Genomic DNA, 20750 nt, shown 5'->3' on the forward strand with positions numbered 1-20750 from the left:
CAAAAATATAGTTTGGTAAAATAATAATTATTTAGTTACAACTCAGCATTACAAATATACATTTTATTTCAGACAAAGAATGAAAAGAACAACTACAGAAGAAAGACAAAGAGGTTTACATTTTCAAACGGTACTTTGCGGTACAACCACAAGACTCATGGCTGTGTACGTGTCATCAAAGAGACAGAAATGGACATCATTTTACAAGGTTGCCATTCTGATCCTTTAGCTGGTCACCAGGGTATAAACAGAACAACATTTAAGGTCAAGGAGCGGTATTACTGGCCAGGCCTGGAGGCTGACATCAGAGACTACATCCGCCATTGTGACAAGTGCCAACGTCAGAATTGTCTTGCAAAGGCTTCTGCAGAACTTCACCCAATTCCAGTAAAGGACAGACCTTTTGACATGCTGGGACTTGATCTTGTGGGTCCACTCCACACCACAGATAACAACAACAGATTCATTGCAGTCCTTACAGACTATTTCACAAAATGGCCAGAGGTAAAGGCAATTCCATCTAAGCATTCCCACCATATTGCTGAGTTCATCATTGAAGTGATTTGCCGACACGGTACACCATCAGAAGTCATCACTGATAGAGGCAGAGAATTCTGTAACAAGGTCAACTCCATCTTATGTTCAAAGCTGAATATAGACCACAAAGTGTCATCTCCTTACCATCCACAAACCAATGGGCTCACAGAAAGGTTTAACCAGACCCTATGCAACTCACTCAGGAAGTATGTAAATGACCAACAAAATGACTGGGACCAATACCTACAACAAGTTGCCTTTGCTGCAAGAACATGTGTCCAGAAGTCAACAAAGCAGACTCCTTTCTTCTTAGTATATGGCAGAAAACCTACTTTACCTATTGAGCTAGACATACCTACAGCCATGCCTTCAGACAATTCAGATGAAGTAGAATTAAACCATAGAATTGTGTCATTTGTCCATCTGATAAAGACCCAGAAAGACACCAAAGAAGAAATAAAGAAAGCTCAGACTAAGCAGAAAGAGTACCATGACAGGAACCATCAAAAACCATTCCTACCTGGTGAGCAAGTGCTAGTAAAGAACTCAAAGAGAATAAATAGATGTGGAGACAAGATGGTACACAGATGGACAGGGCCTTTCACCATTGCAGACTATATAGGGAAAGGTGTCTACAAGGTAAACGGGAGAAAAACAGTCCTCAATGCAAAGAGCCTTAGAAGGTATTTGACCCCAAAAACAACTGCAAAGAGCCAGAAACCAACTGCAAAAAGTCAGAAACCATCTACAAAGAGGCAGAAACCAACTGCAATGAGCCAGAAACCATCTGCAAAGAGCCAAACTGCAAAGATCCCAAAACCATTAAAACAACTTAAGACACTTTCATCAAATGTTAAACTCCAGCAAGCCAGAAAAACTAGCAACCAACCTACTAATATATCAAAAGAAACAGCACTCAATGACTTTGAAAGATGGCTGACTTTACTACCAAACAGCAGTCTTGAATTCATAGTAGACAAGTGTTCAAACTACAACATGACCAACCCTAGAGATATCCTACATTTCACCGCTGCATCACTGGAATGCCCACGCCTGTCAATGTACCTGAAATGGCAAAAGAACACACCATCAGACCATGACCAATGCATTACTACTCTGGTGGAGAGACTAAAACCACATCCACTTCGCAAGTTACCAAATCCAGTCAAGAGGGTACCAGCCATCATGATAACTGCAGCTGTTCTATTAGAAGCTTACTCGACAACAAGCAAACCAGAAGATGTGCTGCTCACCTTAGAAGATGTCCCACTTGGGTACTCAGTTGAATCCAAGTTCTGCTTTTCCAAGACCAAGACCAAACAACGCCTTCATGTTGCTGGACATGCTTTGACTACAGCTGACCTGAGGTCTCTTAGACCAAGGGAATGGTTGAATGATCAGGTAAATATTCCAACTCCATACAAGTTTTGATTCTAAGGAGGCTCAAGGGTACAAATATTTGTGCGAAAAAAAATCCAGTTTTTTTTCATTTCAAATTTGATTCTTTACACTATTAGTGGTTTCTTTCTTATATGGCACAAAATTCAATTAAAAGAACCTTTTACCAAGTAGCCTTTTAAAATGTTCATACCATTGAAAAAGCCACAAATTATCTCCCTTAAAAAAAAGATTTGTCCCTAAAAATTGTAAAATCTTTTTTAACTCATCAGTGACATATTTTTTAGTTTTTATATAATCTCTACTCAAACTAAAAAATTGTTAAATATATAGTTCTTTTTTATTTTGATATAACCTCTTTTTCTTCCATAACTTTTACAGAAAAAAGTTCCTCACAAAAAATGCTTCTTTAGAAGGCAGATTGTTGCTTAAATGAATGGTGACCCCTGAGCCTTTTTGAGCAATTTTTCCTTTCAGCTTCAATATGTATTGTTAAAATTGTTGGTCTAGCATTTTGAGAAGTTTATTAATTATTTACTTAATTATGATGATTACTAGTTAAACATATATATATTATTTGCAAAATACAAAATATCTTGATTCGTAGAAAAATATATGACACTAAAATAAGATGTGTTATGATTGGAAATGAGACAACTATCCACCAAAGTTGAAATTTAGTGATTGTTAATAATCAATGGAAACTTTACATCCTACTTCAATAAGAAAAAAAACCCACTATGGTTGCCTATAAAAGGTGTGACATGGAAAATATGAAACAATTTAAATGAAAAAAGAACGGCTTATTTATTACAAAACAATTAATGAAAAACATGTATGACAGACATAAACAAAAGACCACCACTCAACCACAGGCTGATGTATATATGCATATTAATCTAGAACTAGACAACAATCAGGAGGCACTCTTGAATTTTTAATTTAATGTTGAAATAATTATATAACATTCATGACAGCATGTGCTTCCTAATGAGTCCTACCACAAATACAATCATAATAATTTTTTTTTAATGATATTTACTGGGATTGTAAAAGAGTTCTGCTATGCAAATCTTTAGTATTTCTAATTAAAGATCATTTATAAACTGTATTCTAATTTTTGCCTTTGAATTGTTTTACATTTGTCATTTCGGGGCCTTTTAAATCTGACTTTGTAGTGTGGGCTTTGCTGATTGTTGAAACCGTATGGTACCTATGGTTGTTAATTTCTTTACTATTTGTTCTATTGTAAATACTTTATAGTTTTCCTTCATATTTCAGATAGTGAATGCCTTCCTATGTTTATCAAGTACAGAAAGTAACAAGCAAGCTCCACATCATAGTTATGTACTACCAAGCCACCTGGCACTCAAATGGGAAGGTGGCGACTATGGCAGCTGGATTTTCAAGATGGTAAGTGATATACTAAGTTGCAAGCATTTATCTATTTAAACAATTTAGGTTTTTTTAGTTTCCTATTTTGTTTTAATAATTTTAAATAAACAAATATTAAATTAATTAGATCACAAGCAGTCAGCACATATACTGTACTGTTACACCAATGTCCCAGCTTAGGGGAGGGTTGGGATCAGGCTAACATGTTTAGCCCTGCCACATTATGTATGCATGTGCCTTTCCCAAGTCAGGAGTCTGTTATTCAGTGGTTGTCATTTGTTTATGTGTTTCATATTTGTTCTTAGATAAAATAGAAATAGAAATAGTTTCAATTGGTATACTTTGTCATTTCGGGGCCTTGTATGGCTGACTCTGCGGTATGGCCTTTGCTCATTGTTAAAGGCTGTATGGTTACCTATAACTGTTGATTGCTGTTTCATTTTGGTCTGTTGTGGATATTTTGTCTCAAAGGCAATCATTCCACATCTTCCTTTTTTTCAATTGTAAGATTAGAATATTTAACTCTAATTTTTTATATAGTTTTAAAAGTCTGCTACAAAATGAACAGCAAAATTAAGTTTCAAGTTAAAACAAATGAACATATTTAAAAACTCAATGAAAATCTTTTGATTCAGAAGGTAATTCCTTCATTTTTGTGAGTGCAGACATACATGTCAAACATTACATTGTATAACTAGACATTAAGTTCAGAGGTCAGTTCACATAATAATCAACATATATTTACAGTTATATCTGATATGACCATATTCCTAATAAATCACATTTACTAAAAATTTTAACATTATACAAGATATCATTTTTTTCATAAGAGCTTAACGGTATCGCTGCAAGGCATCTTGCAACACTATGGTTATTAAAATTCAAATTATTATATAAAATACTTAATTTGACAGGATTCTCTAATGCAGTATAAATTGATATTGATGCCAGTATGCTACAAAGACCACTGGTTCCTTTTGGTAGCAAGGCCTAGTCACAGAACAGTTGGTGTCCTAGATTCAATGCATAGCATTTCAAGGCAGACAAGATTTCTAAACCATTGGAGGTATGTATTAAATTCAAACAAAAAGTTTTGTTAAAATTTATATTGGGAAAGTTGTTCACATGTGCATTAAGATTCAAAACAGTTCAAATTTATGACAATTTAGGAATTTCTTCAGTTATATAATAAAAAGTTCACTGAGTTGTATAGAACTGAAGGCTAATTAGCACTTATACTCATTTATTTTTATATTTGTGAGTAAGAAGATGTGGTATGATAGCCATTGACAACTCTCCGCAAGAGACCAAAGCACAAAAAAAAAACAAATATAGGTCAATGTTGTCTTCAATAAAGCAAAGCATACTGTATAGTCAGCTACAAAAGGCATTAAATGAGAAATAAACTTATTTCAATGAAAGCTGAAATCATGTAAAAAAAAAATGGAAAACTATTATGTACTGTAAATTCAGGGTTATAATCGTAATAATTTAAACTCGCATTTTGCAATTTTTTATATGAATTCAAGAGGATTCTTCTCAATATCGCAAAAAAATAAAATCGCATTTTAGTCTAAAAAGACAAATTCGCAATAATTCGCAATAATAAATGTGCGCAATAATTTCTGAATTTACAGTACAATGTAATAATGTTATTGCATGATTCAAATATTTCTTCAAATTCTAATTACATTCAACTTAAAAGTGTTTATGTTCAATTTATAACAATGCATTTTAAGGAGATGTAGAAAGACGGTCATTGAGATGCCATGTTATTCACCTCAATGAGGCTAATCAAACAAGATATTGAAGATGACTTTCAACATAAGCAAATTTTTAAAAGTTTTTTTTTGTGTTTCAGGAAATTCATGAAAGCCAGACATCAAATAGTTACAGGAACACCTACATCCTGGACATTAGAACAGTTTGTGTCATCAAAGCAGGCAGATGGGGATTCCTGTGGTGTGTTTGTACTTATGGTACGTAAAATCATTTCTATTATTCTCACACAATTTGTCGGTTCCCTGGCATGCTGATCATTTAAGTGTGGTGTGTGTGAACTCGGTTCCTCATTTGTCAAAATTTATTTGCTTTCCTATGAATTTCCCATTTTGATGGCATGGTGTTTGAAAGTCATAAGAGAAACAGGTTCCACCACCAAATCTATTTATTTCTAAATGTTTAGATTACTCGGCAATCCTCACTTTTAAAATTTTAAAATTTAACTGTCTTGAGTGGATAAATATTGTATCAAACTCTATGCAATGGTAGAATCTGTAATTGTACTAAGCAATCAAACCAATTACAAAAACAGAAAAAAAAAGAATAAGCTATAAACAATATTACTTAGAGTTGGTGGCGCCATGGACACATTTAAGATGTTTTGCTATTTTTCTATAAAATTTGTGTGCCTTTACCCAGTCAAGATAAAGGCTGTTTGTAATGTTTGAACGGTTGATATTTTCCCTTTACCACACTTTCAAAAGTTATTGGCACATATAAAGAAATATGCAGGTGTTTTTAAACAATTTTTAATTATTATGTAAGAATAATTTGCAATCATGCGTAGTCTTGAAAAAAAAAATTGTGAGAAAAATTGTATAGAAATGATCTCTCAAGCTTATTATGTAATTACAAATATTCGTTTTTATAATATACCAGAATAATGAGGATGTTCATATCATACGTTGAGTTGAAAAAGTGTCCCCCATGGTACAGGCACATTTAGATTTTCTCTTGAGTTTCTGTTAATTTTAACAATTCACCAATGTTTTGAAGATAATTCCTTTATCAAAATTTTTTTTATATAGTAAAATTTCTGAAAACAACATAAAAAAACCTAAATATGTGAATATAGGTTGGATGTAAGTGGAAATGAACATATTATGTTGCGATTATGGATCACTAACTCTATCTTTTTCAACTTGCTTTGAATGACTATTTTTCTTATAATTAAATAGATAATGTTAAACTTATTCATACACAATTAGGGACGAAGTGCTTCAATATTAAACAAAACAGCTAAATATTTTTTTCTCTTACAGAATGCATATGCAATTCTTCACAAGAAGGAACCAACCATCATGAGACAATGCCATGTAAAGGGTTACAGGAAATTTGTCAGTCATCAACTTTTCACGCACTCTACAACAACTCCATAGACATGATAGAAGACGGACACGGCATTACCATGATCTTCCTTTGTTATATTGAAAGACAATATTCTTAACTTACAATGTGAAAAAAGTATAAACTTGGTTTTATATTAAAAGGATACACAATATCTAATTCTACATTTATGTTTGAGAGATAATAACAATGAGTTTTTATAAAGATTATCTGAACAAATTGAATTAAAACTAAAACTTATTCAAGCTACCATTTCTTATGATTATTGCAGATTGATGAAATTTAATGCTCATCAGTTAACTTTTATTGGATCCAAAAGGTCAACTGAATTTTTTTTTACAAAAGTTAACATTCAAAAGTCAGTTTGAAATAGTAGACAGAAAAACTTAAGACTTATTTGTTTATGAAATATATATGTCCAAAAAGCATTGCTATGGACATTGATATTTTAATTCTTGAATATATAAATATGTATATAAGTATGAAAAAGTGAGGAGTAAGTGTGGAAGACTGAAATCATCGAATGGAAAATAATGGTTCTCTATAATGTAAATCACTGTACTGAATGCAAAAGGAAATGAGAGTTTGAATGTGAGAGATGAATCTATTATTTAAAACTTCACTTGTTATTCGTGCACTTATTTATGCAATAAAAAACAATGAAAACATTCTATTCTTTTACTTGATCTATTCTGTTACAAACTGAGGTCTCAGTCAATAGCCTTATCTATGGATATTATTGAGGATGGAAATGGGGAATATGTCAAAACCAAAACAATCCGACCATAGATCTGTCACCGAATAGAGGTTCCTTCATAATATAAGTTCCAAATGTAAAACTATCTGGAATATTATTTCCACAGGAATAAATATTACAGTAGATGTTCCTATCAGAATAAATAGTATAGTATATTTGTTCCAACAGGTACAAGTATTATGACATTGTTTATAATACAGTTTCCACTGGAACTTGTGTTAGGTGGAACAAATATACATTGACAGATCAACCAACAGCCGAAATCGACCTAAGGAACATCAATGTAGCTTCAAACTTAAAATATTCCAACTAGTAGTTTGTATGCATTTAACATGCTGGAAATGATATTTTGAAGAAAAAAAAATTCCATGGTATTTTACTCAGCCATGGTATTTTGACCCCCCTGCGGTATATTAAAACCCCTACCATAGACTTTGAATTTCAAAAATTCTTGCTATCCTAACTCCTTAACATAGTAATAATACTCCAATAAGTAGTTTGTATGTATTTAAAATGCTGGAAAAGATATAAGGAAAAATGTTTTGAAAAAAATTAATTTCCCTGGTATTTTGACCCCCCTGTGGTATATTGAACCCCTACAATTGACCTTAAATTTCAAAAATTCTAGCGTTTCAAACTGTTTAACATATTTATAATACTCCTACAAGTAGTTTGTATGTATTTAACATACTGGAAAATATATTTTGAAAATTTTACTTTGCCATGGTATTTTGACCCCCCTGCGGTATATTGAACCCCCTACCATAGACTTTAAATTTCAAAAAATCTTGCAATTCTAACTCCTTAACATAGTTATAATACTTCAATAAGTAGTTTGTATGTATTTAAAGTGCTGGAAAAAATGTTTTGAAAAAAATTAATTTCCAGGGTATTTTGACCCCCCTGAGGTATATTGAACCCCCTACCATAGACCTTAAATTTCAAAAATTCTTGCAATTCTAACTCCTTAACATAGTTATAATACTTCAATAAGTAGTTTGTATGTATTTAAAATGCTAGAAAAAATGTTTTGAAAAAAAATAATTTCCATGGTATTTTGACCCCCCAGTGGTATATTTGAAACCCTACTATAGACCTTAAATTTCAAAAATTCTAGCTATTCAAACTCCTTAACATAGTTATAATACTCCTACAAGTAGTTTGTATGTATTTAACATACTGGAAAATATATTTTGAAAATTTTACTTTGCCATGGTATTTTGACCCCCCTGCGGTATATTGAACCCCCTACCATAGACCTTCAATTTCAAAAATTCTTGCAATTCTTACTCCTTAAAATAGTAATAATACTCCAATAAGTAGTTTGTATGTATTTAAAATGCTGGAAAAGATGTTAGAAAAAAAATAAAATTCCATGGTATTTTGACCCCCTGCGGTATATTGAACCCCCTACCATAGACCTTCAATTTCAAAAATTCTTGAAATTTTTACTCCTTTACATAGTTATAATACTCCAATAAGTAGTTTGTATGTATTTAAAATTCTGGAAAAGATGTAAGAAAAAAGAAAAAAATTCCATGGTATTTTGACCCCCCTGCGGTATATTGAACCCCCTACCCTTGACCTGAATATTCAAAAATTCTAGCTATTCTAACTCCTTAACTTAGTAATAATACTTCAATAAGTAGTTTGTATGCATTTAACATCCTAGAAAAAATGTTTTGAAAAAAAATAATTTCCATGGTATTTTGACCCCCCAGTGGTATATTTGAAACCCTACTATAGACCTTAAATTTCAAAAATTCTAGCTATTCAAACTCCTTAACATAGTTATAATACTCCTACAAGTAGTTTGTATGTATTTAACATACTGGAAAATATATTTTGAAAATTTTACTTTGCCATGGTATTTTGACCCCCCCTGCGGTATATTGAACCCCCTACCATAGACCTTCAATTTCAAAAATTCTTGCAATTCTTACTCCTTAAAATAGTAATAATACTCCAATAAGTAGTTTGTATGTATTTAAAATGCTGGAAAAGACGTTAGAAAAAAAATAAAATTCCATGGTATTTTGACCCCCTGCGGTATATTGAACCCCCTACCATAGACCTTCAATTTCAAAAAATCTTGCAATTCTTACTCCTTAACATAGTAATAATACTCCAATAAGTAGTTTGTATGTATTTAAAATTCTGGAAAAGATGTAAGAAAAAAAAAAATTCCATGGTATTTTGACCCCCCCTGCAGTATATTGAACCCCCTACCCTAGACCTTAATATTCAAAAATTCTAGCTATTCTAACTCCTTAACTTAGTAATAATACTTCAATAAGTAGTTTGTATGCATTTAACATCCTGGAAAAAATGTTTTGAAAAAAAATAATTTCCATGGTATTTTGACCCCCCAGTGGTATATTTGAAACCCTACTATAGACCTTAAATTTCAAAAATTCTAGCTATTCAAACTCCTTAACATAGTTATAATACTCCTACAAGTAGTTTGTATGTATTTAACATACTGGAAAATATATTTTGAAAATTTTACTTTGCCATGGTATTTTGACCCCCCTGCGGTATATTGAACCCCCTTCCATAGACCTTCAATTTCAAAAAATCTTGCAATTCTTACTCCTTAAAATAGTAATAATACTCCAATAAGTAGTTTGTATGTATTTAAAATGCTGGAAAAGTTGTTAGAAAAAAAATAAAATTCCATGGTATTTTGACCCCCTGCGGTATATTGAACCCCCTACCATAGACCTTCAATTTCAAATATTCTTGAAATTTTTACTCCTTAACATAGTAATAATACTCCTACAAGTAGTTTGTATGTATTTAACAGACTGGAAAAGATATTTTGAAAATTTTACTTTGCCATGGTATTTTGACCCCCCTGCGGTATATTGAACCCCCTTCCATAGACCTTCAATTTCAAAAATTCTAGCTATTCAAACTCCTTAACATAGTTATAATACTCCTACAAGTAGTTTGTATGTATTTAACATACTAGAAAATATATTTTGAAAATTTTACTTTGCCATGGTATTTTGACCCCCCTGCGGTATATTGAACCCCTACCATAGACCTTCAATTTCAAAAAATCTTGCAATTCTTACTCCTTAAAATAGTAATAATACTCCAATAAGTAGTTTGTATGTATTTAAAATTCTGGAAAAGATGTAAGAAAAAAAAAAATTTCCATGGTATTTTGACCCCCCTGCGGTATATTGAACCCCCTACCCTAGACCTTAATATTCAAAAATTCTTGCTATTCTAACTCCTTAACTTAGTAATAATACTTCAATAAGTAGTTTGTATGCATTTAACATCCTGGAAAAAATGTTTTGAAAAAAAATAATTTCCATGGTATTTTGACCCCCCTGTGGTATATTTGAACCCCTACTATAGACCTTAATATTCAAAAATTCTAGTTATTCAAACTCCTTAACATAGTTATAATACTCCTACAAGTAGTTTGTATGTGTTTAACATACTGGAAAAGATATTTTGAAAATTTTACTTTGCCATGGTATTTTGACCCCCCTGCGGTATATTGAACCTCCTACCATAGACCTTCAATTTCAAAAAATCTTGCAATTCTTACTCCTTAACATAGTTATAATACTCCAATAAGTAGTTTGTATGTATTTAAAATTCTGGAAAAGATGTAAGAAAAAAAAAATTCCATGGTATTTTGACCCCCCCTGCAGTATATTGAACCCCCTACCCTAGACCTTAATATTCAAAAATTCTAGCTATTCTAACTCCTTAACTTAGTAATAATACTTCAATAAGTAGTTTGTATGCATTTAACATCCTGGAAAAAATGTTTTGAAAAAAAAATAATTTCCATGGTATTTTGACCCCCCTGTGGTATATTTGAAACCCTACTATAGACCTTAAATTTCAAAAATTCTAACTATTCAAACTCCTTAACATAGTTATAATACTCCTACAAGTAGTTTGTATGTATTAAACATACAGGAAAAGATATTTTGAAAATTTTACTTTGCCATGGTATTTTGACCCCCCTGCGGTATATTGAACCCCCTACCATAGACCTTCAATTTCAAAAATTCTTGCAATTCTTACTCCTTAAAATAGTAATAATACTCCAATAAGTAGTTTGTATGTATTTAAAATGCTGGAAAAGATGTTAGAAAAAAAATAAAATTCCATGGTATTTTGACCCCCTGCGGTATATTGAACCCCCTACCATAGACCTTCAATTTCAAAAATTCTTGAAATTTTTACTCCTTAACATAGTAATAATACTCCAATAAGTAGTTTGTATGTATTTAAAATTCTGGAAAAGATGTAAGAAAAAAAAAAATTCCATGGTATTTTGACCCCCCCTGTAGTATATTGAACCCCCTACCCTAGACCTTAATATTCAAAAATTCTAGCTATTCTAACTCCTTAACTTAGTAATAATACTTCAATAAGTAGTTTGTATGCATTTAACATCCTGGAAAAAATGTTTTGAAAAAAAAATAATTTCCATGGTATTTTGACCCCCCTGTGGTATATTTGAAACCCTACTATAGACCTTAAATTTCAAAAATTCTAGCTATTCAAACTCCTTAACATAGTTATAATACTCCTACAAGTAGTTTGTATGTATTTAACATACTGGAAAAGATATTTTGAAAATTTTACTTTGCCATGGTATTTTGACCCCCCTGCGGTATATTGAACCTACCATAGACCTTCGATTTCAAAAATTCTTGCAATTCTTACTCCTTAAAATAGTAATAATACTCCAATAAGTAGTTTGTATGTATTTAAAATGCTGGAAAAGATGTTAGAAAAAAAATAAAATTCCATGGTATTTTGACCCCCTGCGGTATATTGAACCCCCTACCATAGACCTTCAATTTCAAAAATTCTTGAAATTTTTACTCCTTAACATAGTAATAATACTCCTAAAAGTAGTTTGTATGTATTTAACATACTGGAAAAGATATTTTGAAAATTTTACTTTGCCATGGTATTTTGACCCCCCTGCGGTATATTGAACCCCCTACCATAGACCTTCAATTTTAAAAAATTCTAGCTATTCTAACTTCTTAACTTAGTAATAATACTTCAATAATTAGTTTGTAAGCATTTAACATCCTGGAAAAAATGTTTTGAAAAAAAATAATTTCCATGGTATTTTGACCCCCCTGTGGTATATTTGAACCCCTACTATAGACCTTAATATTCAAAAATTCTAGCTATTCAAACTCCTTAACTTAGTAATAATACTTCAATAAGTAGTTTGTATGCCTTTAACATCCTGGAAAAAATGTTTTGAAAAAAAATAATTTCCATGGTATTTTGACCCCCCTGTGGTATATTGAACCCCCTACCATAGACCTTAAATTTCAAAAATTCTTGCAATTCTAACTCCTTAACATAGTTATAATACTTCAATAAGTAGTTTGTATGCATTTAACATCCTGGAAAAAATGTTTTGAAAAAAATAAATTTCCATGGTATTTTGACCCCCCTGTGGTATATTTGAACCCCTACTATAGACCTTAATATTCAAAAATTCTAGCTATTCAAACTCCTTAACTTAGTAATAATACTTCAATAAGTAGTTTGTATGCATTTAACATCCTGGAAAAAATGTTTTGAAAAAAAATAATTTCCATGGTATTTTGACCCCCCTGTGGTATATTGAACCCCCTACCATAGACCTTCAATTTCAAAAAATCTTGCAATTCTTACTCCTTAAAATAGTAATAATACTCCAATAAGTAGTTTGTATGTATTTAAAATGCTGGAAAAGATGTTAGAAAAAAAATAAAATTCCATGGTATTTTGACCCCCTGCGGTATATTGAACCCCCTACCATAGACTTTAAATTTCAAAAAATCTTGCAATTCTAACTCCTTAACATAGTTATAATACTTCAATAAGTAGTTTGTATGTATTTAAAGTGCTGGAAAAAATGTTTTGAAAAAAATTAATTTCCAGGGTATTTTGACCCCCCTGAGGTATATTGAACCCCCTATAATAGACCTTAAATTTCAAAAATTCTTGCAATTCTAACTCCTTAACATAGTTATAATACTTCAATAAGTAGTTTGTATGCATTTAACATCCTGGAAAAAATGTTTTGAAAAAAAATAATTTCCATGGTTTTTTGACCCCCCTGTGGTATATTTGAACCCCTACTATAGACCTTAATATTCAAAAATTCTAGCTATTCAAACTCCTTAACATAGTTATAATACTCCTACAAGTAGTTTGTATGTATTTAAAATTCTGGAAAAGATGTAAGAAAAAAAAAAAATTCCATGGTATTTTGACCCCCCTGCGGTATATTGAACCCCCTACCCTAGACCTTAATATTCAAAAATTCTAGCTATTCTAACTCCTTAACTTAGTAATAATACTTCAATAAGTAGTTTGTATGCATTTAACATCCTGGAAAAAATGTTTTGAAAAAAAATAAAATTCCATGGTATTTTGACCCCCTGCGGTATATTGAACCCCCTACCATAGACCTTCAATTTCAAAAATTCTTGAAATTTTTACTCCTTAACATAGTAATAATACTCCTACAAGTAGTTTGTATGTATTTAACATACTGGAAAAGATATTTTGAAAATTTTACTTTGCCATGGTATTTTGACCCCCCTGCGGTATATTGAACCCCCTACCATAGACCTTCAATTTCAAAAATTCTAGCTATTCTAACTTCTTAACTTAGTAATAATACTTCAATAAGTAGTTTGTATGCATTTAACATCCTGGAAAAAATGTTTTGAAAAAAAATAATTTCCATGGTATTTTGACCCCCCTGTGGTATATTGAACCCCCTACCATAGACGTTCAATTTCAAAAAATCTTGAAATTCTTACTCCTTAAAATAGTAATAATACTCCAATAAGTAGTTTGTATGTATTTAAAATGCTGGAAAAGATGTTAGAAAAAAAATAAAAATTCCATGGTATTTTGACCCCCTGCGGTATATTGAACCCCCTACCATAGACTTTAAATTTCAAAAAATCTTGCAATTCTAACTCCTTAACATAGTAATAATACTTCAATAAGTAGTTTGTATGCATTTAACATCCTGGAAGAAATGTTTTGAAAAAAAATAATTTCCATGGTATTTTGACCCCCCAGTGGTATATTTGAAACCCTACTATAGACCTTAAATTTCAAAAATTCTAGCTATTCAAACTCCTTAACATAGTTATAATACTCCTACAAGTAGTTTGTATGTATTTAACACACTGGAAAAGATATTTTAAAAATTTTACTTTGCCATGGTATTTTGACCCCCCTGCGGTATATTGAACCCCCTACCATAGACCTTCAATTTCAAAAATTCTTGCAATTCTTACTCCTTAAAATAGTAATAATACTCCAATAAGTAGTTTGTATGTATTTAAAATGCTGGAAAAGATGTTAGAAAAAAAATAAAATTCCATGGTATTTTGACCCCCTGCGGTATATTGAACCCCCTACCATAGACCTTCAATTTCAAATATTCTTGAAATTTTTACTCCTTAACATAGTAATAATACTCCTACAAGTAGTTTGTATGTATTTAACATACTGGAAAAGATATTTTGAAATTTTACTTTGCCATGGTATTTTGACCCCCCTGCGGTTAATTGATCCCCCTTCCATAGACCTTCAATTTCAAAAATTCTAGCTATTCTAACTTCTTAACTTAGTAATAATACTTCAATAAGTAGTTTGTATGCATTTAACATCCTGGAAAAAATGTTTTGAAAAAAAATAATTTCCATGGTATTTTGACCCCACTGTGGTATATTGAACCCCCTACCATAGACCTTCAATTTCAAAAAATCTTGCAATTCTTACATCTTAAAATAGTAATAATACTCCAATAAGTAGTTTGTATGTATTTAAAATGCTGGAAAAGATGTTAGAAAAAAAATAAAATTCCATGGTATTTTGACCCCCTGCGGTATATTGAACCCCCTACCATAGACTTTAAATTTCAAAAAATCTTGCAATTCTAACTCCTTAACATAGTTATAATACTTCAATAAGTAGTTTGTATGTATTTAAAGTGCTGGAAAAAATGTTTTGAAAAAAATTAATTTCCAGGGTATTTTGACCCCCCTGAGGTATATTGAACCCCCTACCATAGACCTTTAATTTCAAAAATTCTTGCAATTCTAACTCCTTAACATAGTTATAATACTTCAATAAGTAGTTTGTATGCATTTAACATCCTGGAAAAAATGTTTTGAAAAAAAATAATTTCCATGGTATTTTGACCCCCCTGTGGTATATTTGAACCCCTACTATAGACCTTAATATTCAAAAATTCTAGCTATTCAAACTCCTTAACATAGTTATAATACTCCTACAAGTAGTTTGTATGTATTTAAAATTCTGGAAAAGATGTAAGAAAAAAAAAATTTCCATGGTATTTTGACCCCCTGCGGTATATTGAACCCCCTACCATAGACTTTAAATTTCAAAAAATCTTGCAATTCTAACTCCTTAACATAGTAATAATACTTCAATAAGTAGTTTGTATGCATTTAACATCCTGGAAGAAATGTTTTGAAAAAAAATAATTTCCATGGTATTTTGACCCCCCTGTGGTATATTTGAACCCCTACTATAGACCTCAATATTCAAAAATTCTAGCTATTCAAACTCCTTTACTTAGTAATAATACTTCAATAAGTAGTTTGTATGCCTTTAACATCCTGGAAAAAATGTTTTGAAAAAAAATAATTTCCATGGTATTTTGACCCCCCTGTGGTATATTGAACCCCCTACCATAGACCTTCAATTTCAAAAAATCTTGCAATTCTTACTCCTTAAAATAGTAATAATACTCCAATAAGTAGTTTGTATGTATTTAAAATGCTGGAAAAGATGTTAGAAAAAAAATAAAATTCCATGGTATTTTGACCCCCTGCGGTATATTGAACCCCCTACCATAGACTTTAAATTTCAAAAAATCTTGCAATTCTAACTCCTGAACATAGTTATAATACTTCAATAAGTAGTTTGTATGTATTTAAAGTGCTGGAAAAAATGTTTTGAAAAAAATTAATTTCCAGGGTATTTTGACCCCCCTGAGGTATATTGAACCCCCTACCATAGACCTTAAATTTCAAAAATTCTTGCAATTCTTACTCCTTAAAATAGTAATAATACTCCAATAAGTAGTTTGTATGTATTTAAAATGCTGGAAAAGATGTTAGAAAAAAAATAAAATTCCATGGTATTTTGACCCCCTGCGGTATATTGAACCCCCTACCATAGACTTTAAATTTCAAAAAATCTTGCAATTCTAACTCCTTAACATAGTTATAATACTTCAATAAGTAGTTTGTATGCCTTTAACATCCTGGAAAAAATGTTTTGAAAAAAAATAATTTCCATGATATTTTGACCCCCCTGTGGTATATTGAACCCCCTACCATAGACCTTCAATTTCAAAAAATCTTGCAATTCTTACTCCTTAAAATAGTAATAATACTCCAATAAGTAGTTTGTATGTATTTAAAATGCTGGAAAAGATGTTAGAAAAAAAATAAAATTCCATGGTATTTTGACCCCCTGCGGTATATTGAACCCCCTACCATAGACTTTAAATTTCAAAAAATCTTGCAATTCTAACTCCTTAACATAGTTATAATACTTCAATAAGTAGTTTGTATGCATTTAACATCCTGGAAAAAATGTTTTGAAAAAAAATAATTTCCATGGTATTTTGACCCCCTGTGGTATATTTGAACCCCTACTATAGACCTTAATATTCAAAAATTCTAGCTATTCAAACTCCTTAACATAGTTATAATACTCCTACAAGTAGTTTGTATGTATTTAACATACTGGAAAAGATATTTTGAAAATTTTACTTTGCCATGGTATTTTGACCCCCCTGCGGTATATTGAACCCCCCTACCATAGACCTTCAATTTCAAAAAATCTTGCAATTCTTACTCCTTAACATAGTAATAATACTCCAATAAGTAGTTTGTATGTATTTAAAATTCTGGAAAAGATGTAAGAAAAAAAAAAATTTCCATGGTATTTTGACCCCCCTGCAGTATATTGAACCCCCTACCATAGACCTTAATATTCCAAAAATCTAGCTATTCTAATTCCTTAACTTAGTAATAATACTTCAATAAGTAGTTTGTATGCATTTAACATCCTGGAAAAAATGTTTTGAAAAAAAATAATTTCCATGGTATATTGACCCCCCTGCGGTATATGGAACCCCCTACTATAGACCTTAAATTTCAAAAAATTCTAGCTATTCAAACTCTTTAACATAGTTATAATATTCAAGCAAGTAGTTTGTATGTATTTAACATACTGGAAAATATATTTTGAAAATTTTACTTAGCCATGGTATTTTGACCCCCCTGCGGTATATTGAACCCCCTACCATAGACTTTAAATTTCAAAAATTCTTGCAATTCTAACTCCTTAACATAGTTATAATACTTCAATAAGTAGTTTGTATGTATTTAAAATGCTAGAAAAAATGTTTTGAAAAAAAAAAATTCCATGGTATTTTGACCCCCCTGTGGTATATTGAACCCCCTACTATATACCTTAAATTTCAAAAATTCTAGCTATTCGAACTCCTTAACATAGTTATAATACTCCTACAAGTAGTTTGTATGTATTTAACATACTGGAAAATATATTTTGAAAATTTTACTTAGCCATGGTATTTTGACCCCCCTGCGGTATATTGAACCCCCTACCATAGACCTTGAATATCAAAAATTCAAGCTATTCTAACTCCTTAACATAGTAATAACACTCCAAATTGTAATTTGTATTTATTCAACATGCTGGAAAAGATATTTTGAAAATTTTAATTAGCCATGGTAATTTGACCCCCCTGCGGTATATTGAACCCCCTACTATAGACCTTGAATTTCAAAAATCCAAGCTATTCTAACTCCTTCACATAGTTATAATACTCCAATAAGTAGTTTATATGTATTTGGCATACTGGAAAAGATATTTTGCAAAATTTTATATAGCCATGGTATTTTGACCCCCCTGCTGTATATTGAACCCCCTACTCATAACCTCTAATAAAAAAAAATAATAGCCAATAAATTGTAAATTAAATTATCTGCAATACTATTTCTTAAAAACAGGGGGGTTCAATATACCGCAGGGGGGTTCAAAATACCATATGTGAAAAATGACCCCGGGGTCAAAATACCATGCGGTATAATGACCCCGGGGTCATTTTACCGCATGGTATTTTGACCCCGGGTTCAATTTTTAGGGGGTTCAAAATACCATATGACACCGGGTCGAAAAAATGATATTAAAAAGACTATAATACTGACAAATCCTTAGAATAATTTAAAAAAATAATCAAATAGTATAGCAGTGCATGTATAGTCAGAAAACCTTATCGTGTATATTATAATTTCGTATGTGATCTTGATTTCAATATGATTGATTGATTGATTGATTGTTGGTGTTTAATGCCATTTTCAGCACTATTGGACATATCGTGGCGGTCATTTTTTTTTGTGGACATCGGGTTCAATAAAATATTTCTTTTCAGAATGAAATTTAAATTGAAAAACAGTATATGAAACGGATACACGTGTAGAATAATTTTGTGAAACTATTTTCCGTGTTTATTTTATGTAAATTAAACAACTTACCGCCCTGTGGATAGTGCTTTATATCTTTATTCGCTAATTGCATGTGTCCTATTCCACCTTTAAATGTCTTGTTATTTCTCCCGATGAATCTAATAAACTTTCCTTTGAAATCAATAAACTTTCCTGTTGAATCAATAAACTTTCCTGTTGAATCAATAAACTTTCCTGTTGAATCAATAAACTTTCCTGTTAAGTCATTAAACTTTCCTGTTGAATCAATAAACTTTCCTGTTGAATCAATAAACTTTCCTGTTAAATCAATAAACTTTCCTGTTAAATCAATACCAATTTCAAACTGATAATAATCAAGATTTTTGTGTTCGTCGCGGCCTCTTAATCCAAATAACTTGCAGTTATAAAAGAAAACGGTGTACTGTAAAGTTGTAGCACTACTCTTTCCAGAAACACCATTAACCCACAAGAGTTCTTCATCCTCGTGTGATATTGGATCGGCTTTGCGCGTTTTCGTTCCTAGTTCCTTGGACAGCAAATCTTTCATCTTAGCATCTAATACACGCCTAAACATAGCAAAGCGACCATCCTTTTCATCCAGAAAGTTTTTGTCGTTAACGTTCATGTCTCTGATGTGTCTGAGTAGACCACACATTATATAATATAGAGATTTAGGTGGGTAATCGCCTCCTTTCTTTTTTTAGCTTCCATATTAAACCGCTGAAGCCAGAAATTCATACTCTCCGCATCCATGATATAAACTATTAATTTAAACATCATTTGTTTTAATTATTTTGTGTTTCCTTGATAGCTTAAGTTTTTGGTACTCCTTCTTTCATCATTAACTTGTTACGAGTCTTGACTTGTATTTTTTTTGTTTAGCTCACCTGGCCCAAAGGGCCAAGTGAGCTTTTCCCATCACTTTGCGTCCGTCGTCCGTCGTCGTTGTTATTAGCAGTTCTCTGTAACCATCAACCAAGTTGCGGCACGCATAGTCTCAGATTTTTTTGAAACTTGGTCTGTTGGTAGCTATCGATAAACTAACAAAATAAATGTTGACAATTTTTTTTTATGCCCCTGTTGCCATGGTTACGGGTTCTCTTGGATTTTGCCTCAAAAATGCATATTTTGAGGATAAAAAATGACCCATTTTACGCAGTTATTATGCATACATTTCAAGTTTTATGAATATTTTAACTATAATTCATTAACATATAACACTTTATGAGTAAGATAAAAGATAAAAATTATTTCTGACAAAAGGGGAAGAAGGGGGCAGCACTGGTTCAAATGGTGGAATTTTCCCTGAATTCAAAAAGGCAAATTATAGGCATTTTGCATGACATAATTTTACACTTTTGCATCCACAACCAATTATACTAAAGTGATAAATGTAAATTATGGCTGTTGCCCAGAAATAATTTATCATGAGAGGTTTGGGAAATAGGTTGCTAGGGTGGTTGCTACGGGAACATAAAAGTGTCATTTTTGGTATTTTGAAGAAAAATTTTGACATTGTTATTTAAATAGTTTAAAAACAGTGACAAATACAAAATAAAAATCATTTGGGACATGTTGTGCATTAAATGACCTGAAAGTTGACCTCAAGGTCAAAGGTTTTTTATGACCTTGACTTTGACCTTCGGTCTTTTTTTATTTAATTTTGTTAGAAATTTTATCAAATAAACCCAAAATGTATTTAGAAAAAGTGTTTAGACAAAAATTGCTTACATTTTGTTTGAAAGAAAAATGCCAGAGGTCAAGGTCATGTTAAAATTTCTTAGCAACGACCCTTATTTGATATAAAAGTACCTAGCAACCATGCATAGTTGGGTTCGGATTGATACGAATCATGGTATACATCCTAATTAAAAGTTGAGGGGTCAATATTTTCAACATAAACTTTACCAGCCATTCTTATATAATCAGCAAATGCAAAGCAACCATCCTTGTATTGGTGCGTTACT

General features: G+C 31.4%; 1 protein-coding gene across 1 annotated transcript; it reads left to right on the forward strand.

Moving 5' to 3' along the window:
• Positions 1-494: 494 nt before the first annotated feature.
• Positions 495-7086, forward strand: LOC134690460 (uncharacterized). The gene is made up of 5 exons (XM_063550433.1): positions 495-1938; positions 3217-3348; positions 4245-4396; positions 5192-5309; positions 6375-7086. The coding sequence occupies exons 1-5, from the start codon at positions 901-903 to the stop codon at positions 6489-6491; spliced, it is 1557 nt and encodes a 518-aa protein (XP_063406503.1). The 5' UTR covers positions 495-900; the 3' UTR covers positions 6492-7086.
• Positions 7087-20750: the final 13664 nt, after the last annotated feature.

The sequence above is a fragment of the Mytilus trossulus genome, chromosome 11 (genome assembly GCF_036588685.1).
Source record: "Mytilus trossulus isolate FHL-02 chromosome 11, PNRI_Mtr1.1.1.hap1, whole genome shotgun sequence".
Classification (NCBI taxonomy): Eukaryota; Metazoa; Mollusca; class Bivalvia; order Mytilida; family Mytilidae; genus Mytilus; species Mytilus trossulus.